The sequence below is a fragment of the Myxocyprinus asiaticus genome, chromosome 26 (assembly GCF_019703515.2).
Source record: "Myxocyprinus asiaticus isolate MX2 ecotype Aquarium Trade chromosome 26, UBuf_Myxa_2, whole genome shotgun sequence".
Classification (NCBI taxonomy): Eukaryota; Metazoa; Chordata; class Actinopteri; order Cypriniformes; family Catostomidae; genus Myxocyprinus; species Myxocyprinus asiaticus.
The window spans coordinates 15,537,376-15,564,706 of NC_059369.1; the positions used below are offsets into that span (position 1 = coordinate 15,537,376).

General features: G+C 42.2%; 1 protein-coding gene across 3 annotated transcripts; it reads left to right on the top strand.

The window, feature by feature from the left end:
* Nucleotides 1-300: 300 nt before the first annotated feature.
* On the top strand, nucleotides 301-27,331 carry LOC127417208 (leucine-rich repeat-containing protein 49-like). Of its 3 annotated transcripts, none has more exons than XM_051657051.1 (10): nucleotides 301-470; nucleotides 2,509-2,690; nucleotides 4,002-4,085; nucleotides 4,369-4,544; nucleotides 4,631-4,717; nucleotides 7,797-8,031; nucleotides 17,114-17,299; nucleotides 17,393-17,502; nucleotides 24,681-24,828; nucleotides 25,831-27,331. In XM_051657051.1, exons 2-10 carry the CDS (start codon nucleotides 2,664-2,666, stop codon nucleotides 26,050-26,052), a joined length of 1,275 nt encoding a protein of 424 aa, XP_051513011.1. In that variant the 5' UTR covers nucleotides 301-470; nucleotides 2,509-2,663; the 3' UTR covers nucleotides 26,053-27,331. The 3 variants fall into 3 exon arrangements, with proteins under 3 accessions (XP_051513011.1, XP_051513010.1, XP_051513012.1); XM_051657050.1 differs by having other exon boundaries at nucleotides 2,528-2,690; XM_051657052.1 differs by having other exon boundaries at nucleotides 2,528-2,678.

Here is a 27,331-nt window from a genome sequence, read left to right on the forward strand (position 1 = left end):
TAAATGTAGCTGATTTCATGTTTGACTATTTTTGGGTGGACAAAATAATTAGATTATAAAATATTAATATATATATCTATATATCTATCTATATATCTATATATATATATATATATATATATATATATATATATATATTAGTATAAACCAAATAAATGCTCAAATTAAATTAAATCTGTAATAAACTGACTGTACAAATAAAAGCGTTTCTCTCTCTCTCCCCTCCCCCTCAGTTCTCCTGCTCTTCCGCTGCCCCTCCCTTCGATATGCGGCCGCAGCAGCTTGTGTGTGTGTTGTGAGTGTGTGTGATCTGGGTGGATTCATCAATGTGCCGGTGACTGAGGGAATGGTGCATCACTCTGTGTTTCTTTCTCTGTCTCGCTCTCTGTCTGTGTCTCTCTGTGTAGACGGATGTGAAGCATCTTCGTCATCTGTAGCGTGTTTCTGAGTGTGTCTACCAGCATCAGCAGGTAAGAGCAGCTGCTTTTGTGGATGCGGCCGTGCCCTCATACTGCAGCAACACACATACACAGGCAGGAACATTTGCAGTGTTGTCCAGTGTGTATGACCGGTTATTCTGTAACCATGGAAATGTGATTCAGTGATTGCTTTTTGCTGTGTTGGGGTTGCTAAGGAAGTTAGTATGTGCGTGCTGCAATGGTACCTTAATGCGGTGTGACAGGGCTGGCGTGTTTGTGGGTTTAGAGCTAGAGGTGGTGTGCATGTGTGTGTCCCCTCATTACTGCTCTGTCATACTGCTGTGTCCACTGTGTGTGAAATGTGTGTGTGTGAGGGGGCAGCTGAGTCTGTGGATGGGGTTAACTCAAGGTCAGAGGTCATGTGAGTTTCTTCTGTGGAACACAAAAGGAGATGTTTAGCAGAATGTTCACGCAGACCTTTCCCATACAATGAAAGCAGACAGTGACCAGGAGCTGTCAAGCTCCAAAAATGACAAAAAGTACTTTTAAAAGAAGTCCAAATGGCTTCTGCGCCGTAAATCATGCACTAAGTCTTTTGAAGCCATAAGATGGCTCTGTTAGGGACCTTAATTTAAGTTATTATTAGCTTCAGCCCTCCACTGAAGCTCTCAAATCTCATTTGCGAGTGCACAATTTCAAACTTGGTGCATAAATGAAGTTATACCTGGAGCGACGTGTCTCTTCATGCAGCAAGTTTGAACAAGTGGAAATGTGAATGAGATTTGAGAACTATTGCGAAGGGGATGATTTCCAGTGAATTACTAAGTTTTAGTCTGTTCCTCACGCAAATCTATCATATGACTTAATAAGACTTGGAACATAGCACATGAAGGGCCCTATTTTAAGAGCGCTAGTGCTAAGCGCTGCGCTATGCGATAAATCATGAGCACAAAGTCAATGGGCATGGCCATTAAGTTTTGGTAATTTTGTGCAAGCATGCGCTAAGTCTAGGCGCAAGTGGGTTTTGTGAAATTGTGTGTGTGTGCAACGTGCTAATGGGCTGGGTCAAGTGCATCTCAATTCTGAGGTTCTTCTCCAGTTATTGTACACGTCACTTCTACCGGTCAATTTTGCTTTAAAAATTAAATTAAATTATTGAAACATGAAAAACTTAAACCAAAAATACAGTATTTTTTTTAATTCAAATTATATTTGAATAAATAAATAAAATTCAAAAATTCAAATTACATTTAAATAAATAAATAAAAAATGTAATTAAAATAACTAAGTGGTCAAAAGAATTTAATATAATCACTTCCCCAAATACAAACATTTTACCTTTCAACTTCTTCTCCTGGCCTCTTTTGCCATGACATAAAAATCACAGGTGGAAAAATATTAATTAAAATTATATCCTAATACAATTGTAAATATAATAATAATAATAATAATTTTAAAAATAAACCATCACCTCATAAAGATTTGTTTCATAAAACGGCCTCAACTGTGATCATCAGGGACATCATTTGATGTTACTCTAAATTTTCAGAGTTTGGACATGAACTTTATTACCACCTGCTGGTGGAATCTCCAAACTACAAATGCAAGAACTGATTCTAGACTTTGTGCTGAAAACAGACGTGGTTCTCAAATGTCTTTGAGCAATGACCTATTTCTCAGGAAAGTAGCAAATTGCACTTGTACCACTTAAGATTGCGCAAACACTCCCACCCACATCCACTTGCGCTTTGCGCTGACATGAAAATTGTGCTTAGAATTAGCGCTCTCACGAAAATTGGATAAGACATAGCGCAAGGTTGTCACTTAGCGCTCTCACGAATAAAGAGCCCGAGGACTAATTTATGATAATTTTCTGATTTATTCATGGTGTATTTGTCCTTTTTGGAGCTTAACAGCCCCTGGTCACTGTCTGCTTTCATTGTATGGAAAAGAGCAGTGTGAACATTCTGCTAAACATCTACTTTTGTGTTCCACCGAAGAAAGAAAGGCATGCAGGTTTGGAATGACATGAGGGTGAGTAAATGATGTCATAATTGTTATTTTTCTGTGTGTGAAATTATCTCTGCAGTGTGTTTTTGTGTGTGTAGTTTGGATGAGCTGGCCTGTCTGTGGGACTGTCGCTCTCTCAGTGAATTGAGCATTGATGGGAATCCTGTAGCACTGGAGTCATGCTACAGACCGACTGTGCTGCGCTGCTGCTCGCCACACCTACAGCTGCTCGACATGAAGCGCGTTACCGTGAGTCTGACGGTGTGTGGGAATTATAACAGACTTTTCAGAACTTTGTGTGCTTGAGGTTCTGCCTTGTGTGTGTGTGTGTGTGTGTGTGTGTGTGTGTGTGTGTGTGTGGTTATCTAGTTTGTGTTCACACACAGAGTGTCATGCAATAATGTAACCTCAGGGCAGTTTCAATGTCATTGTCTTTATCATCAGTGACCACTGATTGGCTCATGGCACCACAAGAGCACACTGTCCCAAACCCTTCATTAGCAACTACCCTGAGCTGTGACAACAAAGGCAGCAGACAGGGAAAAATATTAGGTCCATTTAACTAGCAATAACAAGTAGGCTTATGGCTGTGATGTGAACTAAAGCCCTTCAGTCATAATCTCCAGTAATGCATCCTCCAACACTGACACTTAACTGATGTGTCATTTTTGTGCATATTGATTCTTTCTCATATCCGAGAGATATATACTCAAAGTAAAGCATTCATAGGTTGATTTCCCCAAAACGTGTAACTCTGTGTAGATTTTGAAACCCAGCCCGACACAGCAACATTGATTCAACCATGAGCTTGAGTTTGTAGCGGGACTCTCTGACCAATGGAAGACTATGGGGAGCAATTGCATTAGTTTAAATTCCATTTAGAGAGTGTCGCAGAAATTACACACTTCGGATTTAAACCTCAGAGAAACCACTCCATGCTGACGATCAGTTTACCCCTAAAACTCCTCGTCAGATCACAGCATTCCAGCAGCAGATATCAGGCCTGTGTTCAGTGTAAATTTGTGGAGCAGGTCTCTGTTCAGCTGCAGTTTATAAGTTGCATGAAAAGAGGTAAAGTAAGGCACGACTGCAGACTGCTGCTCTGTTGCTTTCAATATATTTATACAAAAAGTTATGGAAGTACTTTGCGGAAAATAATTCATAGGTTTTGAAAGAAACCTCAAAAGCTCAATAACTAGCAGAAAGAAACACAATTTTATATTATAATTTCACTATTGTGATAGAAACCACTGAAAGGTATATTTATTAAGGAGATCATACACACTTGTCATAGGAAAGTTTATTTTGCTTAGCTGAATCATTTATTAGTGATTTTCTGAATCATCTACTTATATTAACACAGAATGCATGGCAGGACACAAACAGATCATTGATCTCCATCTGTACCAGCCCCTAAAACTGAGGTGGTGAATACTTGGCAGGACGACAACATCTGAAAATAATCCTCTGTGACACACACACACTCTACAAATGTTTACTTCCCTCTCTGCTTCATGCACTGCTGTGTGTGTGTGTGTGTATTGCCGAATGGTGTTGTGTATTGTTATGCAGGAGGAGGAGAGACGCACAGCAAGTATTTCAGCACGAAAGGAGGATGAGAAGAAAAAAGAGACTCACAAACAGACTGCACACAAGGTACACATGCAGTGTTGGGTAGATTACTTCTGAAATGTTATCTGGTAATGATTACAAATAACACAATTATAATTTGTATCAGTAACGTAATCTTTAATACAAAACTTTTAGGTAAACTAATCTGATTACTGGATTACTTTTGGATTATTTATTGCATGTTATGATGAAAATCAATTTTTTTGTGTATTAAGTGCCCATTTACACTCCTTTTATTAAACTTTAGTAAGCAGATTCTTTTAAGAGCCCATTGTATGCACATTTACCTTTTGCTTTTTCATTGCAGGAAAGGCGGCGGCTCGCAATCCAAAATGCAGCGCAGCAGTGGGAGGGGCTTAAAGCATGTCTAGAGCTTCCAGCACAGAATGGTGCAAAGGAAGACATCAGTCCAGACAATAGCCCCGCCCACAGCCTCGCCCAGACCAATGGGAATGCTCAGGAGACCTCGCCGGACGAGCCCAGGTGAAGGGTCATGGTCAACTTACAAAGTACATCCTGGTTCCAGTGTGATTTGTGTGTTCAAATGTTTTACTTGTTCTTCATCACAGACGCTTGAGTCCACTCACAGTTTCAGCTGGAGGGAGTGAAACCAGGTTACGATTAAACAGTCGACCAAACAGCCCCAGAGACCCCAGGTACACACACTGACAGCATCAGCTCTCATATCAGACAGAAATATCAGACATACCGTTAAGTATTATACCTGGATGAATGCAAACGTTAACATCTGAATGATCTGATTAAAGGGAAAGAGCTATATACAGTTTGAGGAAGTTAACAAATTGAGATTTTATAACAGACTATGACATCAGTTTATGACTCTATGAGAGAAACATCATCTTTTGAGTGTATTTAGTATCTGAAAATAACATGCAATTATTCACAGTTAATCTGAGACTGAAGCTAAATCCATCTCATTCTTAACAACTCTGTTCAAAAGGAAAAATGACACCATTAAATCAATAACATTCTAATTTGAATAAAACTACATGGAAATGATGAAAAGTAGAGTACTTGTGTATTATATTTTTATTTGTCCATTAAAGAGGGTTTGATGATCTCTCAAGAGGGTTTTTGGTCTGTATGTGGGCAGAGCATTAAAAGCATGAATCACGCATGTCTCTTAATCTTAAGAGCTGTTCATTTAAAAGCACATTATTCCCTCTAAAATCATCTCTCAAAACTAAATATTTCAAACCTAAATTGCTCCCATTTCTCCCTATATTTGTTGCATTGCACCGCAACTAAAAACATCATTACAGTATGTATGAAGTGATTGCCATGATTTTTTTGTTCTTTATATATTTAGATAACGTCTGACCATACATCAAAGTCAACCTATGATGTTTCTGGTCTACACCCTATTAATATAAAGATTGTTTTGTTTCTAACCATTTTTATATGCAGTAGCAATTGCATTTCTTTTTAATTAAAATAGAATGCAAAGCTTTTTACTTAACTGCTACTGAAGTTTATCTTCAATGTAGCGGAGACCGGGGCTAGCTAGTACACTTTTTACTCCATTTCTTAGCATAGGTTTATTTTTGAAAGTCAGTTTCTGCATAGCCACATACTGTACCTTAAAGTCTTTTATACATAAAAGCTATTGAACATTTTTGCTGATATTGGCCTAAAAAAAGATACAGTTCACTGAATACATATTGACCTTTTGTCCACACAGTCCTTTTGTTTTGACCTGTTGGTTTGTTTGTTTGTTTGCTTTGGAGGTTCTGTGTATTCAGATCATTCACACTCACTCAAGCAGATCTGGAGCAGACTGTGTGTTATGATGTGATTTTCTGTTTCCATGAGTTTTAAATCATTAATACATTACGAGCAAACAGGTCTGTGGATGATGCTGTCAGTATGGGACTGCATTATATCCTGCAACACCTCGACAGACATGGGACTTATGCAAGGATCCTATTGGTGGTCAATTCAGCCTTCAATACCATCATGCCTGATCTTCCCTCAACCAATCTGACCCAGCTCTCCGTGCCCACACCAATCTGTCGATGGATCACCAGCTTTCTGACAGATAGGCAGCAGCTAGTGAGACTGGGGAAAATCACATCCGAGACCCTCACTATTAGCACTGGTGCTCCTCAGGGCTGCGTTCTCTCTCCGCTGCTCTTCTCCCTGCACATGTATGACTGCACTGCAAATGATCCCTCTGTCAAGCTCCTGAAGTTTGCAGACGACACCACGGTCATCAACCTCATCCGTGATGGTGATGAGTCTGCATACAGATGGGTAGTTGAACAGCTGGCTGTCTGGTGCTGTCACAACAACCTTGAGCTGAACACGCTCAAAACAGTGGAGATGATAGTGGACTTTAGGAGAAGTCCCCCACCCCTCATCCCCCATCCTGAACAGCACTGTGGCAGCAGTGGAGTCATTCAGGTTCCTGGGCTCTACCATCTCTCAGGACCTGAAGTGGGAGACCCACATAGACTCCATTGTGAAGAAGGCTCAGCAGAGGTTGTACTTCCTTCGCTAGCTGAGGAAGTTCAACCTGCCACAGTAGCTGCTGACGTAGTTCTACTCAGCCATCATTGAGCCTGTCCTGTGTACATCTATAACTGTCTGGGTTGGTTCAGCCAACAAATCAGACAGAAGGAAACTACAACGGACAGTCAGGACTGCTGAGAGGATTATTGGTGCCTCCCTGCCCACCTTCCAAGACCTGTACGTCTCCAGAGTGAGGAAACGTGCAGGTAGAATCACTCTGGACCCCACACACCCTACTCACTCCCTTTTTGAACTGTTCCCCTCTGGCCAGCGCTACAGAGCACTGAGCACAAGAACAGTTTTTATCCTCAGGCCATTTACCACATGAACTATTAAACTACCTTCAGGGCTCCTATAGTGCAATAGTGTATAAATATGTCATGTACATATGTAAATTATTTAATTTATTAACTGTACATACCCCTACCTTGCACATATATTACCACTTGAACATAATAAAAAAATCTTGGGTATGTGAGCACACTTGGCATTAAAGCTCATTCTGATTCTCTGATTCTGTTTTAGAATGTTAGAATTCCCTGCTTTAAAACATATTTACGGTCACAAAAAGTCTCAAAGTTATGTAGTTATTTGACATCTGTAGTCATCTGTGAAACAGGAACATGTATACATAAACAAAGAAATTATACCCTTCTGAAATTGTTTTTCTTTCAGTAACTCACACCGTCATTCGTCTTGTCCTCTTCTTTCCTGAATGTCTTTTCTACCAGCACACAATGAATGGGCTGCTGTGAATGCCTCTAATGCACTTCCTATTCAAGCACATGTTAAACAGATGCAGAACTCAAGCATTCTCTGGTTTAGGAGAGCAGATTCCCAATACTGTCACAGTGAACAATACAGTCTGTGTGAAAATACTAGCCTGCTGTCCCAAAACTTAATGAGCTTCCTACCTAGACACCATTATAAGACATCATAAATGAATTGGAAGACTGCTTTAAACAATAGACACATTTTTGCCCAACTGTATAGTAGCATAGCAAGCTTCTGTAGCTCAACGTGGTGCTAGCAACGCAAAAATGCTAATGCCAAACTCTGTTGGAATCCTCTTTCTTTCATTAAAATGTTTAATTCTCTGAACAGATGTAATGTTGTTTTTTAAAGTCTGAACTACAGTATTCATCCAGAAGTCTGTTTGTGTGGCGTTGTGATTCAAGTCTCCGTATTCTTTCTCTGTGTCAGGTTACAGGACAGCGGCGGTCCGAGCGTTCAGAGTCTGTCCATGTCTGACAGTCATCTGGCTGAGTTGGACGGTGAGACACTGCGTCTGATTGGCCCCGGGGCCCTGGAGACTCTAGAGCGCTGCTGGAGTGTTCAGACGGCTGCTAGCGTCACCATCGTCACGTTCCGTTATATTCACTTTGACTCCATCATCCCAACATTCCTGCGTATCCGACTTAGATTCCCAAACCTGACGGTGAGCTTCAAACCCCTGAAACTGAGATTCTCATGAAGAGAACTGAGAACATAAATGTACTTTTGCAGTACCATGGTATAGTGAGGATATCAGATGGTATACCATGTCACTATTATATGTTACAGGATAATTATAATTTTCATGTGCTATGGTAATTACATGGCAATATAAGGTACTTTAAAGGGGTCACGACATACTCTTCTTTTATATACATTTATTATTTTCCCTGAGGTCCATTTATAATGTCAGTAAAGTTTTTTTTGCACCAATACAGTCATTATTTAATAATATATGAACTTTTTCCACCCTGTCTCTGGCCCTCTGTCTGAAATGCTCAGTTTTAAGCTATCTGGCCCTTTAAGATTTCAATGTAAATGCCACTGTTCTAATTGGCTAACTTTGTGCAGCCCCTTACAGCTATATTTGAAACTCAATCAAAAGAAGCATTACATTATAATTTATAAAACTACATTTCAGGGTTAACAACATATACCCAGCATATTTCATCTGAATGTATCAAAATGTTCACGCAAGCACAGCAACTATCAAATAGTCATGACATTTGAAACATTTGTGAATTAAACTGTGTACTCACAGGTCCGGTAGGGTTTAACTGCCGCATCTTTCAATAACAGTTTCTTTGCCAAGCTTGAATCATATTGTGGATGGTTCACAAGCAATCCACTCCGATATGAGCCAAAAAAATACATTCCACGCTGAAATGTTCTGAATATGCAAATGTAATACAGTCCATTGTGATGTTGGGTGCTTCGACCGGCTTCAACAGGCCAAAGCAGAGACTCTTCCATATTTGTTCTTCTGTGTTTGTTTACAAACAGAACGCCATGCGTTTCTCCCAGACAGCGGCGGCAGCGTTTTTAAAAGTTACGCTTGTACTGCTCTTACAATGCGGCATATGTCACCGGAAATGCATAAAAATGATTAAAAGACGTCCATGTAGTCCATGTTTACAAAAGACCAACAATTAAATATAGCACAGATGGGTGGAAAAACGGTCCAGGATGCCTTCAAAACAACAGGAAACAGCGCAGCTGAATAAAACACAATGGAGGTCTCCTTTTTTAGAGTAATAACTTGATATTGCATCTTTTAAAAGCATCGCAAGATGAATGATAACAGTCAAAGCCATTGATCTAGTGTATAAAAACATTTAAATCCAAATAGGTGAAGATGAAGGTGTCCTGTGTATGTCCACTTTGCTGTAGATGAATCTCCCATGACAGGCCATCTCTCCTCTTCACTTGTGTGACTAAGCTCCAGTGGGCGGGGCCAAAGGTGCAATGCTGAAAAATAGGCGTTGATGTCTTGCTGGAGGCATTCATTATGCAGATGTATTTGGTCCTTGTGACATCACAAATTCCAAACAGCCTGTGTCTGGAGCCTGATTTAAATAAATGCTATTTTTCTATTGAGGAAGTTTTCAGTTCTGAAACTTACAGTATATTTTTATAGTACACTGATCTCTTATATGTCTAAAGATCAAGGAAAATTTGATTCCTCATGTCATGACCCCTTTAATAGTTTTGTCGACACCCTATGGTCCAATTGGGCAAATCTCAAGAGTATGTCCAGATCATATTTAACCCCAAAATTAAAACAAAGAAAAAATAAATTATGCCCCTGCATACTTCTTACGAAATCGAAGAACGAGCGGGTGTGACATTATTTCTTGCAAAATGTGGAGCTCCACCTACTTTGAGGAAGAAAACTAATTCCCATTCAGGCAGTCAACATGAACACATCGGTGTGCAGAGTTATTAGTGAGCTGCCTGGTGCAAATTCACCTATGTCTGTATGATTGTTCGCATAGAGACATTTTCCAAGAATATGTTATGTAATTTATTTTGTTTAATTAGTCTACAAAAGGAATCAAATCTACTCAAACTCTTAAGTGCCCATTTACTCTTTTGTTGTATATGTTGCTTCACTCATGTGCCGTCTGCAGCTGAAGCCATTAACCCATCTGCCTAAAGTGAGATATGCCTATCGACATTCTTTTGTCTGTATTCTACCCATTAATACTCTTTTTATACACCCATTTTTACAGTAGTATCAGTGTCATCATAAATTACAATAACAGAGTGTAAACGGTGCACGTTATGGCCACATATAGATGGTTTGAGGAGTGCCGGTGAAACCATGGTTACAGGTGATCAACTTATAAGAGCGAATGTCACAAACAACAAAACTCGCCCCCTACCCTCAAAAAAATAAAATAAATAAATAGCGAAAGGAAGAAAAAGACGGATATCTGAAAAATATATCTTATGAACAGGTAAGTAGCACATCTGCTGTTGTTTTGACTCACTGAAAACAAATTATTTCAAAATAAATAGCGTTACCAAAGTTAGACATTAGACAATGATTGCTAGTCATATCAGATAAAGTCAAACTGTGGAAACTATTACAACTTGGCTAGCAGGCAAATAGACAGGTAGCAACTGGTTTAGAGATTGGCATTGTTACCAGCGTAAAGTTAATTTTTTTCCATTGTCCTTCCTCGAAAATGAAATCAAGCACTGCAGTACCACAATCCATAATAAAATGCCCCATTAGAGTGGCTAATGCTATCTAATGAACTACTGCACTAAGAGAGCTTATTGGCTAACTATCGGTCCAATAAAATATGTTACCTGTCAAGTGAGAAAAACTCCATCTCTGGGTTGGTTTTAAATCCTTTAAGATCTCGGAGTTGTCGCCACCTGATGTTGTTTCGTGTTTTATTATGGGCTCTGTCACTTTCTGTTTTTGCTTGCAGACTCTTCTCGCATATCGTACGGCAGGTGGCAGTCATACTCCACAAGTGAATCCTTCAATAATGATTGCAAGTCCATTTCTCCTGCATTTCAGTATGCAGTGCAGAGCCAAAGCTCTTTTATTTCTCAGATCATTTTATGCTGTTTTTTCATATTGTTTAAGATGTATTTCCAAGCACTTTTCTCCTGGATTTCCGTATGCAGTTTATCTAGGAATAAAAACTCTCTTTATTCCTAGATAATTTATGCTGTTGGTCACATTATTGTTTCTAAATGTTACTAATATTCATTTTCTCTTCTCTCTAGACTCACGTCCCCGAAACGTCGACTGCATGCTTTCCCCTCTATTAAGTATTAGCAGTCCGCATGTTTTCCCCTCAAACAAGCATTAGCGGTGCAAGTGCGTCCCACACTGCAGTGGCCATGGATCTATCTTTTCACAGATTTCTTAGGGTTGTGAAATGTGTACAAGTTTCACCTAAATATGATTATTTTGTAGTTTCTACAGAAATGCCTGAAATTGCGCCATCTGCAAGGGTTTTCACCAATATTACTTCCGGACTTTTTACGAGAGCCCATCTAAAATTCCTTCCACGGGATTGTTCACAGGTTTTCCTCTCGCTTCCGCTATCTAGGTATCGTTCCAAGACTACGGGGGGGAGGGGGGGTGGGGGGTCATGTGACGCCATGCAAGAAGCAGACCTGTGAGCGACGAGCTCTGCGCACTTTGATAAATTTTCAATTTCATGTTATAATCTGGTGAATTTGATACACCCAGTTACACAATTGCTCTTTGATGCAAAACATGGCAAAGAAGTCAAAATCCTTGGGCTCTGGAGACATTAAAAGACACTTACGTGTTCAGAATGAAAGCCTCGACAGGCCTACAGACCGGGGACTCGATTTGGATGGCGCGGCGGGAGAAGGAATCCAGCGTCAGTTATTCAACATGTCGGTGATGTTGACAAAGATTCTTACTGACTTGAGGATCTCGCTGTAATACGTCGATCGATTACGGCGATGGAAACAAAATTCTCTGAGCTAGTTACAAGAGTGACTGATGTTGAGAGATGAATCGATTTTCTGGAATCTTCGGAGAGGGAATTAACCGCTATTCTGCCCGCGACTAAAGTTGATTTGGATATGGTGAAATTCCTAGACGAGTTTTTCCCGAGTCTGCTCGACATAACAGGCCACAAGCTGGAAATCGAGCGAGCTCACAGAGTCCCAGCTCACAGATTTGCTGAGGGAGACAGGCCCCGACCGATTCTGGACAGATTTCTGAGATCATCCGATAAAGATCTTGTGTTGCGCCAGGCGAGGAGCAAAGGGAAGCTTTCTTGGAAGAACCATAATGTTTTCTTGTTCCCAGACTTTGCGAGTTCGATGAGAGAAACACGATGGTTCAAGGAATGTAAGAAACTCTTACATCGGCGAAAGATCTTGTTTGCTCTGATGTTTCCAGCCAAACTGAGAATAGAAACGAAGGTCGGTCACAAAGTATTTACATGTCCCAATCAGGCAATGTCTTTTATAGAATCAATGGCTGAGTAAACCATTGGATGTTTCTCATGTGAGTGGGTCGACTCACTGTACTTACTCTTGAGGAAGCTGGGCGACATTTTAGGATTTTTGCATTGGCTCCGGCTGGAGCTTGTTTTGTGAATAACACTTTTCCTTAAAGAAATGTTTGCATTGACGAAAGATTACATTTCATTGAAGTTCCCGGCCAGTTTGAGAGTGGACACTACGGATGACCACAAAATATCTACATACTCGCACAAAGGATGTCTTTTATAGAGTTGACAGATTGTGTAAGTCATGGTATATACTTTTATGCGGCCTCCGAGTGAATTGACTCGACCATCCGGGGAACCGGGATGCCTGTTTTGTTTCTTTTTGTATTGGTTCCGCCTAGCGGCTGGAGCTTGTTCTTTTGAATAACATTCCTTTGGAACAGCTGTGGATTAATCGGTTCATTCTTCGTGCTTATTCCTCCTGCTGGTTGTAGTTTGTTTTGTTGAGTTTTTATACGGGACACTGGAATGATTACGTCATCTGTTGAACTCATAACATCCGGCTCACTGAAAATTTGTTTGTCTGTCAGAGGAATCTGAATGGTTTTATATCAGCTGGAATTTGTTTTGAGGAAGATCACACCTTTGAGACAGTTCTGTGAATGAATCTACACATTCTTTGTGTTCATTCTTCCTATTGACTGGGTTTATTTTACAAAGTATTTTCTGTTATGTAATTTTGCCTCACAAATTTGTGAGGCAAAATTGAGCAATCCGATGGCAAAGTTGTCGTGGGCTCTTGTGGGTGTTCATGGACCTTTTGAATTTAAAGGGATTGTCGCTGGTTGGCGCTTTCGTGCGCGGGGTTAATGTGCACGTTTTTCTTTTTTCTGTTTGTTTTGTTCGGTGGGAAGTTCAGGGTTTGTTTGTTTCACTAACGGGGAATGCGGTCTCTATAATCTTGTTTTTGACACACAATTTATTTTTTCTACTATATCAGATGAGTGTACTATCTCTCTCCACATGGAATGTGCATGGGTTGGGGCACCCCATAAAAAGAAGGAAGGTTATTACTTTTCTTAAACGTAAGAAATATGATATAGTGTTTCTTCAAGAAACACATCTCTCCCTGCAGGAAGCTGAAAAATTGAGGAAGATATGGGGTGGACATGTGTTTTTTTAGTGCTGGCTCAAGTAAGAGCAAGAGCATTATATTGGTAAATAAACATTTACAATTCAAATGTCTCAAACAGACTAAAGATAAATTAGGGAGAGTCATTATTGTTTTAGCAGAAATTCAAGGGCAAAGTCTGATTTTGGCTAATATTTACGCACCTAACGCTGATGATCAGGGCTTTTTTATAGATCTTGAAGGGATGTTGCAAACTGCTGGCACCCCCATGATATAATATTGGGACGAGACTTCAATCTTTTGATGGATTCAGTCCTTGATCACAGTGAAGCAAAAGTGTGTAAACCCCCTAGAGCAACATTGACGCTTCACAGGATGTGTAAAAATCTTAGTCTTACGGATATTTGGAGACTTTTGAACCCATCTGGTAGGGACTATACATTTTTTTTCATCAGTCCATAAGATTTATTCTAGAATAGATTTTTTTTTTTTATATCCAAATCCCTCATTTCATCTGTTGTTGATTGCTCAATTTGAAACATTTTAGTCTCAGATCACTCCCTGGTGAGTTTAGAGGTGATGCCACATAGAGAAAAAGAAATCATATAGTTGCAGCCTTAATGTATCCCTTTTGCAAAATGCTGATTTCCAACAAATGTTAAAGACTGAAATCAATGTTTATATGGAGACCAACTGGTCCTCAGTATCCCTCTGTGGGCGTGGCTTGGGAGGCACTTAAGGTGGTTCTTAGGGGTCGGATCATAAAGTATGCCTCATTCATCAAAAAATCCAAAGCACGAGAACTCGTGGAGTTGGAAAGAAATATTAAAAGTGCCGAGGCAGAGCTGAAGTGCCGTATGTCAGCTGATGGCCTCAGAGAATTGACCCGATTGAAATATAGATATAATACTATTTTGTCGTGGAAAGTGGAGTTTTGGTTATTCAGGGCAAGACAGTCATACTTTGAGTTTGGGGACAAAGCAGGGAAGCTTTTGGCTAGATATATAAAGCAGAGAGAGTCTTTTTCTATCATTCCCTCAGTGAAATCTGCAGGAGGTGAAATATTTACCTCAGCCATTGATATAAATAATGCCTTTAAAGAATTCTATATTGATCTTTATAGTTCCACGTCTTTGTCTACTGATGAAGATATTAGAAACTTTGTGGAACCATTAGATCTTCCTAAACTGACGATTGAGCAAAAAAACTCTCTTGATTCTGAGATAACCTTGGAGGAGCTTAACAAGGTAATTAAGTCCCTACCTACTGGCAAGGCTCCAGGGCCAGATGGTTTTACTGTTACCTTCCAAGGAGTTGTTAGAAAACACAACTGTGGTGCTCCTACCATTGGCTCAAAACATTACTAAGCATCACAAATGGGCTGTCCAGGTGCCACAACTATGGCGTCTTTTGGGTCATACAACAAACTCCTCCGACAACGCAAAATAGCGGAAACCTGCTGTACAGGTGCCACACCTGCGGCGCCATTCCTGCAAACGGCGCAAATGCACTGTCCAAGCACCGCATTCATGGGCCTGTTTTCCTCTAATCAAAAGTCTAGGGGCGTAGCTCATAAATATATGTACACATTGCAAACCACAATTTGGCAAGGTTCTCTGCTCAGCACCACCTGCCATTCGTATGCAGTGTGGGCTCTTCCGTTCGGACACAGTGTGAACCTACACAATTTGGGCCACAGGTTCTCCCGTTTGAATGCAGTATGAGCTCTCCCGTTCGAGCGCAGTGGTGGTGCAGTATTCTTAAGAGCCTTTTAGCATTTACCATTAACCTTCGGATTGGTATTTCCTTCGTTCATGGTTAAAACGAGCCAATAATATACCAATATAAATGGTACAGCCTCCTATAGCCGCATAAATGTCCTTCGTCTACACCTTCTACCCAGAGCAGGCCCTCGCGCGAGGCTGCTTCCGAAAGCTATCTGTTCCAGTGCAGTTTACTGTGATCTAGCACTTCTGTCAGCCTTTGATTTGGTGTTTTATTCACCCAATTTGGGGGGTTATATATATTGCGCTTAATGGTTCTACTACAGCATAGCATTTCATCATTAATTTAATTCCTAAACCAATTCAAAGGCATTTAACCAGATGCCACCAAAGGCTATATGAGCGGCGTCCTTTTTTCCATAAATCATTATTCGGCAAGTCCGCCCCAGCATTCAATAACCCCCAAATTTCTCCGCTCATTAAACTCTCAGGCACTAGAATTCCTCTAACCATCGATATCTTAACAAAATGCCTAACCACCCTCCGTCTTGGTTACCATTCAGTAAACACAGCTTGCACGCTTGACGTTATGTTTATCCTAGCCTTTTTCGGCTTTCTGCGTTGCTCAGAAATCCTGTCAATACACAATTCGATCCCAACATTCATCCCACCTTCTCAGACCTGCAAATTATAGACAACAAAACAATCAGACTCTTCATTAAACAAAGCAAACAGATCAAGTTAAAAGGGGCATTTGATTTACATTTTCAACTTGTCCACCCCCATCCAACCTTACAATCTCTCGTGTCATTTCTCACTTATAGATATTCCCAAATTAAGTCCCCTCTTGAGCCGCTATTCGCCGATGATGATAACCAAGCAGCTTCAAGGTTCTGGTTCCAAAAGCACCTCAAATCAGTCCTCCTCCAATCTAGCATCCTGGCAAAACAATAAATTAAATCTCTCGGTCACTGGTCCTCAGACACATTTCACAGCTACATTCAGATCCAGTAATCAGGAAAGCTCATCAATCACTAATCAGCTAATCCCCCTATCAGTATCACCTGTCTCTATCACTCGCTGCACGCATACGTATGTGTACACGTACGTATATGTATGTGCTCGGGTGTGCGTATGTATATGTACGTGCGTGTATGTGTGTATATGCGTGTGTGTGTGTGTGAATATATATATGTATGTATATACATATATATGTATATACATAGACATGCACACATTCACACACACACACACAGATTAAAGCCAGCGTCCTCTCTATATAGAATTTTGCTTAGGAGCAGAACACATGTTCACACGTATAGTGAGCTCCGCTTCAAGCGCTGAGTGGACTTCACCATATCAGAATTGCTGCGTGGACTCACTGTCTTGAATACTTCCTGCGCATTGCTCGTTGGTACTTTCAACGAGCCTAACAGCCTCTCTTGAGGGTAATCACGCACTCAAGTCGAGTCTCGAGCTCCGAGCCCTCCAGTTTGAATGCAGACAGCAAGCCAAATCACGTTCTCACCTTCTTCGTATACAAGATTACATTAACCCATCCACGAACTACTGAAATGAAGGTCTCCAATTCGAACGCAGAGTAGCCCCTTTTGGTCGAATGTTGCGCGATGCTCATTTATGATCCTGACAAATCACGGCCCGCAAGTAGGAGTATATAAGCTGCTGCTTACCTGCTTCCCGTGACAATTCTCCTGACATCCCTCCTCCACCCCATCTACACCTGTTCTCTGTATTCATCATTTATCTAAATAAGTAAAGTCCGGGGGGTAATCAGGACTCGAGTTGAGACTCGAGCTCCGAGCCCTCCAGTATACAGACAGCAAGCCAAATACGTTTACCTCTTCTATATAAGATTACATTAACATACGAACTACTGAAATATGTTTATTATGATGATCTCTTGTCTCTCAGCATCTGATCTTCATGGAGACGAACATCACTCATCTTCCTCAGCTGGCCGCTCTAGCTCAGATCAGACGTCTAGATCAGATCAGCGTTCTTCCGGAGTGGAACCCTGTGGTGGGACTGATGCTTTGGAGATCTTTCCTCATCTACAGACTTCAACATCTCAACCTGCAGAAGATTAACGGCACAGAGGTACAGGCCAATCCATTTTTGTCAGTTTATTTGTTTATCCAGTGTTGACTCTTGAGTGTGTGTGTGTGTGTGATAATTCTATGTGTGCTTCAGGTAACTATGAATGACATCATGGCGTCAGAGCGGATGTTTGGCACTTTGGGTTACGTAGCTGCTACAGAAACACCACGCTGTCGTCTACTGCTACTGCTGGAAGAGTCCAGGTGTGTGTGTGTGTGTGTGCGCAGATCAGGGCATGTTGTCCCTAGCTCTCTCTTGCTGTTTTTTTTTTTACCACCACCTCTTTTACTGTACCTGTAAAATACCGGTTACCTCTGTGTGTGTGATAGCTGGCCAGTGCATGTCTAAAGCAGCTGCCATCCTTTTCCTTAATCGAATTATCTGAGTGTTGAGCGCTCCAGGGCTTCAGTATTAATCACAGTTTCTTCTTGTGCTATTCAGCAAATTCTTCTCTGCCCTCTACTATACTGCACCACACCCATGTGTTTAACAACCAGAGAGACTTACAACATTAAATCTGTCACATTCTTGAACGGATGTACTGTAGTGCCATCCCAGTCTAGAACGTCTCACTCTATAACTGTATCTTACTATCGAACCATTGCACTCTAGAACCAAATTTGAAAAATCACAGATGCGATCATTGTCTTCCATCATTTGCAACACACACAAATCTGTTAGTGTTGTTACAGAGAAAATTTTCAGATAATTATTTGGTCAGTCTCTTGGACATACAGTCTGGCTGTATTCTCTTCTCTTCAAAAACAATGTCAGATGCCTCATATCCTGCGCACATAAACCATTACCCATAGATTACAGCATTCCATTTTAATCTGTCTGTCTATGATGGCGTTTTGGGCAGCATTTTATTTGTAAAAAACAATAAATAAAAAAAATCAAGAATGAAGTTGTAACATTAAGAGACTAAAGTTGTAATGTTATGAGAATAATCTTATAATAGGCCTTTTATGAGAATAAAGTCAAAGTTTCGAGAATAAAATTGTAATATTACAAGATAGTAATATTTTGAGAATAAAGTCAATTTTACAAGAATAGTCGTAGCATTATAAGATCAAATTTGTAATATTATGACAATAAAATTGTAGCATTATGAGATTAAAGTAGTATTTTATTTTTTTTTATAAAGTGGTGAAACTTTACAATACAGTTGTATTTGTTAACAACATTAGTTAACATGAACTCCCAATGAACAATACTTTTACAGCATTTATTAATACTGGTTACTGTTATTTTCTACTTATGCATTTTTAACATCAAAAGTTATATGTCGTGCTGAGTGACTCCAGCCAGGTCTCCTAAGCAACCATATTGGCCCGGTAGCTAGGGAGGGTAGAGTCACATGGAGTAACCTCCTCGTGGTCGCTATAATGTGGTTCTCGCTCTCGATGGGGCGCATGGTGAGTTGTGCTTGGATGACGTGGAGAATAGCGTGAAGCCTCCACACACGCTATGTCTCCATGGTAACACGCTCAACAAGCCATGTGATAAGATGCACGGATTGACGGTCTTGGACATGGAGGCAACTCAGATTCATCCTCCACCACCCAGATTGAGGCGAGTCACTACGCCACAACAAGGATTTATAGCGCATTGGGAATTGGGCATTCCAAATTGGGGAGAAAAGGGGAGAAAAAAAACATTAGTTATATATATTAACATTAATTAATGCAGTATGAACCAACGTGAACAAGCAATGAAAATATTTTTACAAGTGAACATTATCTAAGATTTATAAATGCTGTAAAAGTATATTTGTAAAAGACCTTCACAGCAGGAGGACACAGGGAGAGCCATTTCCTCACAAGTAAGGCTTTAATTAATATACTCCAGCACTTTACAGCTTCACAATGACTCAGCAGCTTCACAATAATAACTCTTCAGCTTCACAATAATAATTCATCAGTTTCACAACAATAGCTCATCAGCTCCACAATAAGGTTTCTTGACCCTGACTCTCTCCCCATCTGCTGGTGGTGTGGCCGCTTATATGCCACTCTCCCCATGCTCACTGGAATTAGAGACAGGTGTTAGACATAATTTAGCTCAGGTGTCAGCACCCTTATGGCTTTCTCTCTCCCCAGAGGGATGCTCGACCATGCCCCCGCTGCCACATATCCCCACCACCCGACTCAGGCCAGGGAGCCATCCGGCCTGTCTACCATTGCCCTCCATTTCTGGAAAGGAAGTCGGCAACAGCCATCTGCGCCCCCGGTCTGTGGACCACCTTGAATTTAAAGGGCTGGAGAGCCAGATACCACCGGGTGATCCGCATGTTGGTATCCTTCATGTGGTGGAGCCATTGGAGTGGGGCGTGATCTGAGCAGAGGGTGAAGGCCTGCCCCAGCATGTAGTAACGGAGAGTGAGGACTGCCCACTTGATGGCCAGACACTCCTTTTCCACGGTGATGTACTTTGTTTCCCTCAAGGAGAGCTTGCGGCTGATGTACAGCATCGGGCACTCCTCCACCTTCACCACCTGCGAGAGCATGGCCCCCAGCCCCCTGTCTGAAGCATCCATCTGCAATACAGAAGGGAGAGAGAAATTAGGTGCATGTAAAAGCGGCCTCCTGCAAAGTGCAGCTTTAACCTGTGTAAACACCTGTTGGCATGGCTCCGTCCATTGGACCGGGTCTGGAGCTCCCTTTATATATAGTTAGGCACAAATCTCCTATAATAGCAAACCAGCCTCAGGAACTGTCTCACCCCCTTTTTGGTCTTGGGTCTCAGACAGGTCGCAATCTCCGCCGTCTTGTCAATTTAGGGACGCACCTGCCCGTGGTCCAAGTGGAACCCCAGATACCGTACCTCCACCTGCCCAATCGCACACTTCTTAGGGTTTGCTGTGAGTCCCACCCGTCGCAGCGACCTCAGAACCGCCCTCAGATGCTGCATATGCCGCTGCCAATCATTGCTATAAATGATGATGTCACCCAAATAGGCAGCGGCGTAAGCCGAATGCGGTCTGAGGATTCGGTCCATGAGGCGCTGAAACGTGGCTGGAGCCCCAAACAAACCAAACGGAAGTGTCACAAATTGGTGTAATCCGAACGGTGTGGAGAAAGCCGTTTTTTTCACTGGAAATTGGTGTCAAGGGGATCTGCCAATAACCCTTTGTCAAATCCAGTGTAGAGTAAAAACAAGAAGTGCCTAACCGATTGAGCAACTCATCAATATGAGGCATTGGGTAGGCATAAATTTAGACACTGCGTTTAATTTTCTATAAACCACACAGAACCGTACAGATCCGTCACTCTTAGGAACCAGAATAACCAGGCTGGACCAGTCGCTGTGGAATTCCTCTATCAATCCCATATCGAGCATTGCATCCAATTATTCCCGGACAATTTATTTTTTTTATGTTCGGGCAATCAGTAGGGATGGGTACGTACCACCACCCCCGGCTTGGTCTCTGTGGAGCTGAATGAGGTTCATGCGACCCGGTAGGGGGAAAACACGTCTGCGAATTCTTGTTGTAATTTGGCAACCTCTGCGAGTTGGTACGGTGAGAGGTGGTCTCCGCAATTGACCGGGGTGATGTGATTGTGTTTTGTGTTTACCTCCGGCCCAAGCTCCGTCCTCTCCGGAACTACCTTAGCCAGTGTCACAGGGGGCGCCTCCCTCCACAATTTCAGGAGTTTGAGGAGATAAATTTGACGCATGCCCCCTCTATCGGTTCGCTTTACTTCATAATTGAGTTCCCCCACTCGTCGTGTGACCTCAAAGGGTCCTTGCCACTTGGCAAGTAATTTGGAGCTCGATGTGGGGAGTAATACGAGTACCTTATCTCCCGGTGCAAATTGCCATAGCCGAGTTCCCCTGTTATACAGTCGGCTCTGTCGTTCTTGAGCTTGGAGCAAATTCTCCTGTGTTAATTGCCCCAACGTGTGGAGTTTTGCTCTAAGATCAAGAACATATTGAATTTCATTCTTACTGTTTGAAGGTCCCTCCTCCCAAGCTTCACATATGACATCAAGCACGCCACGCGGGTGCCACCCACACAGCAGCTTGAATGGGTAAAACCCAGTGGAGGCTTGCGGGACCTATCGTACTGCGAATAACAGGGGATTGAGCCATTTGTCCCAATTTCTAGCATCCTTGTGCACAAACTTACGAATCATATTTTTAAGGGTTTTATTAAATCGCTCCACCAGGCCTTCTGTTTGTGGATGGTAAACACTGGTGCGAATTGACTTAATGCCCAATAATTCGTAAAGCTTGCGTAGTGTCTGTGACATAAAGGTTGTGCCCCGATCGGTGAGGATTTCTTTCGGAATCCCCACCCAGGAGATTATTTTGAAGAGTGCCTCCGCAACACTGTGTGCTGAGATGTTGCACAGGGGCACTGCTTCCAGATATCGCGTTGCATAGTCCACTAGGACCAATACAAAGCGATGTCCACCTGTTGACCGCTCTAATGGCCCGACGAGGTCCACGCCAATTCTCTCGAGGGGACCTTAATCAGTGGAAGAGGGCGCAATGTCGCTTTTGGGGTGGCCGGTGGGTTCACCAGCTGACATTCACGGCAAGCCAAACACCACCTGCGAACATCGCAGCCAATGCCTGGCCAATAAAAACGGGCTATTAGTCGGTTCAGTGTTTTTCTTTCCCCTAGATGCCCCGTGATGGGATTATAATGAGCTGGGTTGTATCTTCCTTAGTTTGAGCGTCCTTCGTAACTCTATACAACTGCTCGTTTATAATTGCAAAATAGGGATATGAAAGTGTGACATTCGGCTGGAGTTGTTGACCATCGATCACTCTCACTTGGTCGAAGGCATGCTTGAGGGTTTTGTCTCACGACTGCTCCAAAGGGAAATCCCCTGAGGATGGGAGGGGCTGCAGCCTCTCCCCCCTCACGTCATCCTAACGTGGAGCTAACGAAGATGGCCCCGGCTCCGCCTCCCCTGCCAGAGCATCGCACATTTCACATCTCATTGCTTTTGTGCAGGACCCATCCTCACATATTCCCTTTAATACGTTTCTGAACTCAGGCCAATTAGTTCCCAAAATCAACGGATGGGTGAAGCGGGAACTAACCGCGGCCTCCACTCTATGCTTTGTTCCCCGAAATTTAATAACAAGGGTCACCACAGGGTAGTTGTGAATATCCCCATGTACAATTTCACCCTTTTAGTTGTGCCCAAAGCCTCGTGTTGAACCAAGCTTTGGTGGATAGTGGTCTGGTTACAACCCATGTCCACCAAGGCTTGGTGTGTACTCCTCTTGACTCTTACCCTCCAGCTCAATCGGGGGCAGCCTGTGGTGCGTCGGGGATCCAGACTACAGTTCCCAGCTCCATCACAGGACACCGATCCCAGAAGTGTTCCGGATTCCCGCAATGCCAGCAGGCCTGCCCTGGCGCTACACCCGCACTTGAAGGGGCGGGTACATCCACCTGAGGGGGAGAGCGGGAAGGCACTGAAGTCGCCAGGAAAGGGATAAACTGGCGCAAGGGAGGAGCCGGCTTCAGCGGTGGGTTTCCACGCCTCCGGGGTGTAGGAACAAGGCCTGGAGAGAGGACAGAGTGAGAGGGAAGGGGGGAGTGGAAAGAGATGGGAGGAAACACAGGGGGAAGAGAGAGAGAGGGAGGGAGAGGGCTTTTCCACCCTTGGGCACGCCACCACATGGCCTCTGCCAGCTGGACCGCTTCCTCCAGCGACACCGGGCAATGGCACTGGACCCATTCCGCCATCCCTTCTAGAAGCCGGCGGATCAGCTGTTCCAGCACCACTTGGTCGACCACTCCCTCGACGTCGCGGTCCCCCGCCAGCAGCCATTTCCGGCAGGCATCATGGAGCCGCTGAGAGAAGGCAAATGGGCGGCCGGCTCCTTCCAGCTTCATCGTGCGGAACAGTTGTCAGTATTGCTCTGGGCTCCGGCCGACCCGCTGCAGGATGGTCTTCTTCAGGTCGCTGTAGACCAGGAGATTAGCTGCCGGCAGTTGTTGTGCTGCAAGCTGGGCTTCCCCGGACAGCAAAGGGATGAGCCGGGCTGCCCACTGAGCGTATGGCCAGCCCCAGATTTCAGCGGTGCGCTCAAACAAGTCGAGGAAGGCTTCCGGGTCATCTTCCACCCCCATCTTCATCAGCGTGGGCAGGGACAGAGGGCTGCTGTTGTCCGGGGTCGCTGCCGGGGCTTTCTCTTGGTTGAGAAGGCTCCAAATGGCCTGCTGGTCCTCTGGCTGAGCTCCAAGGACCTCATGGAAGCTGCGTTCCTGATCTTGGCAGAGCTCAAGCAGAGCCTGTTGATGGGTCTGATGTAGGTCGGCGAGGGACTTGATGATGTCGGACAGTGGGAAGGACTCCATGGGGCGTGCGGTCTTTAAACCAATTCCCGGGACCAGTGTAAAGGACCTTCACAGCAGGACACAGGAGAGTGGTTTCCTCACAAGTAAGGCTTTAATTAATATACTCCAGCGCTTTACAGCTTCACAGTGACTCATCAGCTCCACAGTAAGGTTTCTTGCACATCTCTCTCCCCGTCTGCTGATGGCGTGGCCGCTTATATGCCGCTCTCCCCATGCTCACTGGAATTAGAGACAGGTGTTAGACATAATTTAGCTCAGGTGTCAGCACCCTTACGGCTTCTCTCTCCCCGGAGGGATGCTCGACCATGCCCCTGCTGCCACAATATTGTTTATTGTTAGTTCATGATTCCTAATACATTTACTAATGTTAACAAATACAACCTTATTATAAAGTGTTACCAATAAGTATTAATGTTACAGGTCATACATAATATTGCATAAAAATAAAGTAGAAATATTTTGAGAAAAGGCATGATTATCCCAATGAGGCAGCAGCTTCATCAATGCAAGCAATTAAATGATTTAGTTAGAATGATATAGAAATGATATTTCAAAAATATTATGAATTTCTTCTTCTAAAAGGGCTATTATTATATTATTCTCAGATCATTACAACTTAATTCTTGTAATTTTAGATTACTATTTTTTTATTGTGGTACTAAAATGCTGCCGTAGTCTGTAGTTTAGGTATTTGACTGTTTGTGTGAATGCAGTTCTTCTCTCAAGTGAAGCTCTTGGTGGGTTTGGACTTTGTGATGAAGGGTCTGTTTGTCACTTGTTTAGGTGGACACTGAATTTAATGGCCTTTTACATTTAATTTGGTTCTTATCATTAGTGGCTGTAGTCCTAATTCTGCACTGCAGTCATTATTATGGGTTTTGCCTTTTTGAAAGGTTCTTATTCACTGTAATTTATCTCCACAGGTTTTCAGTCCCACATAAAATGATACACCATAGATTTTTCAAACTGCATTTAATTAGCAGCTTTGAGCTTTTCACTAACATCAATACTGCTGCAGGTGAGCTGTCAATCATTGCTTCTGTTCTCGTGCAGGAAGCGCCAGCTGCAGTTTCTGCTGGATGGTCGCGGTCGCAGGAGTGGTCAGAGTCCAGAGGAACTGAAGGAGAATGGCAAACAGCTGGGAGATGGTTTGAGCCGAGCGCTTTTCAACTACCCCAGCAGAATCAATGACAGCACTGAGGTGACAAACACTGATGCGCAGATTTCACATAAACAGCACATGATTAACCATAAGAACCTGGTGAAGAGCGCAACAAGGAGGGAGAAGCCCTCTAGAGGCACTTCCTGTGGACACTGCTTGTTTTCCCTTGAGTTGAGCCCTTAAAGGAATGTTCTTGGTTCAGGACAGCTTAAGCTATATGGACAGCATCTGTGACATGCTATCAATTAACACTAATTTCAACTTGTATCTTAGTTTTAAAAAATTAAACAAATTCATACACAGAGTAACCCAATGAACGTTCATTACAATAGACACTGTTTCATGGTATAGCAACAAGACTTAAATATTATATGTGTTAAAGGAATAGTTCAACCAAAAATGAAAATTCTTTCATCATTTACTCACTCTCATGCCATCCCAGATGTGTATGACTTTCTTTCTTGTGCAGAACACAAATGATGATTTTTAGAATAATATCTCAGCTCTGTAGATCCATACAATGCAAGTGAACGGTGACCAAAACCTTAAAGCTCCAAAAAGCACATAAAGGAAGCATAAAAGTAAACCTTATGACTCCAGTGATTGAATCCATGTCTTCAGAAGCATTTTAATAGGTGTGGGAGAGAAACAGATCAATATTTAAGCCCTTTTTTTTACTATAAATCTCCACTTTAACTTTTACATTCCTTTCACATTCAGAAAGTGAAAGTGGAGATTTGTAGTAAAAAAAGGACCTAATTATTGAGCTGTTTTCACTTAGGAACCCCGTCTGTCCAAAGTTAAATCCAATATTTCAACTTCTGTCATAACCATAACTCGTATCCAGAAATGTGTATTTCTAGAAAAGTTCCACCACAAAAAAAGGCAGATTTAGAAAACTTCACAACTCAAATTCCAAAGATATTTAAGGAAGAATTCATAGAGGTGCTTTAACAAAAATACATTTCTGCTTTTAAACTATTGCATTAAACAAGTGAGTGATTGCGCTTCCATTATAAGTGAATTCTCTCTCTCCTTCAGGAGGACAGCAGTGATGTGTCGGATCGCTCTGTGATGGTGGATGAGTATCTAAGGGGTTTAATTCAGAGAGCATCCAGTGTCAGTGTGAAGGGAGACACGCTGCAGAAGCTCTGGCCATCGCTCTTCACTGAGCTGGTGAGAGATAGTGTGCTGGAGATGAGAGACAGACAGGTCTACAGACAGACATGCCTCGACCACCTCACCCAAAGAGACATGAAGTAAATAAAAGATTCTATACATATCTCCCCCGAAAACAACAGTCCGATGGAGAGCAGGGTACCGACAGCAAACCTTGGATTCATACAGGGCGGTTTTCATGTGACATCCACAGAAGTTCGTTTAAAAGCCGGACCATTGTAGATGTTCTTTACTGAATGTGCACAGTCCTCTCAACATCCCAACATTTCTGTCAGTGAATTTCTTCTCCTTTCAAACTGCGTTCTTATTAACTTGGAGCTCCAAACCCCTGGAGGAAAGGGCTGGTGTGAAGCTTCTCGGTTAGAATGTTTTTTAACGCCCGTTTACTTTTTACTTATCTTTTCATCTTGAATGTCAAAAATCAAGTTCAAAGCCACTTCTTTCTTCACTAGCATTGATTTATGTTTTGTATGTTACTGATTATTAAAAAGAAGTTATGAAATGAGAATATCCACCATATTCCTAGACTCAGAATTTTCATGGTTCTTCAAGAAACTTTGGGAATCTACATATGAATGTCAATACAAATGATACATTGGCTTGAATTATGGACGTTTACAAAAAAAAATGCATTTACAGAGAATGACCTGAATTATTATAGCATCTTACTATTTCATAGCAAACTAGTTAGATGAACTGTCAAATTATGTTTTGTATAACAACAAAATACTCCTCAATCACCTTCAGTAGATAGTCTACCTAATGAGTCTACCTGGAGCAGCATCTTATGTTGGTTCTGAAAACACATTTCTGTCAAACAAACATAGTCCTGACATTTTTGTACCCCTAAAATCACAGGCAAATGACAAGTTGATAGGGATGTGATTGAAGCCTCAACTCCAAACCAAATCCTGACCATGACCCTAAAATCTGATTGGCTGATTTTAATGTTGTTCCTGGACCAACACGAATGGACTAACATTTACTTCATGGTAGTTAGCTTGTAAAAACATGTCAAATACAGGAGCGAGTAAACACAAACAGGGACTCAAAAGCTTAGTCATTAATGGGTTTGTTTTTGCTGGACTTCAGACTCACTGGGTTTTCTGCATTATAGATGTCCAGTTAGATGGTTCTGGAATACACAAACCTCTAGAATAGATCTCAGAGCTTTTAAATGGAATTTGGTGCAGTGGAGATTTTCAGATCTGTACTGTCAAATCTCTGCCAAGTGTCTAAAGCAGATCGTGTTTAATTAAAATAGCTGCACTATTGATAATGTTGCTGTCACGCAGGAATCAGTTCTCAGATATCCTAATACCTTTTAAAATCTGCAGGCAAACATCAGATGACATACAGTGCA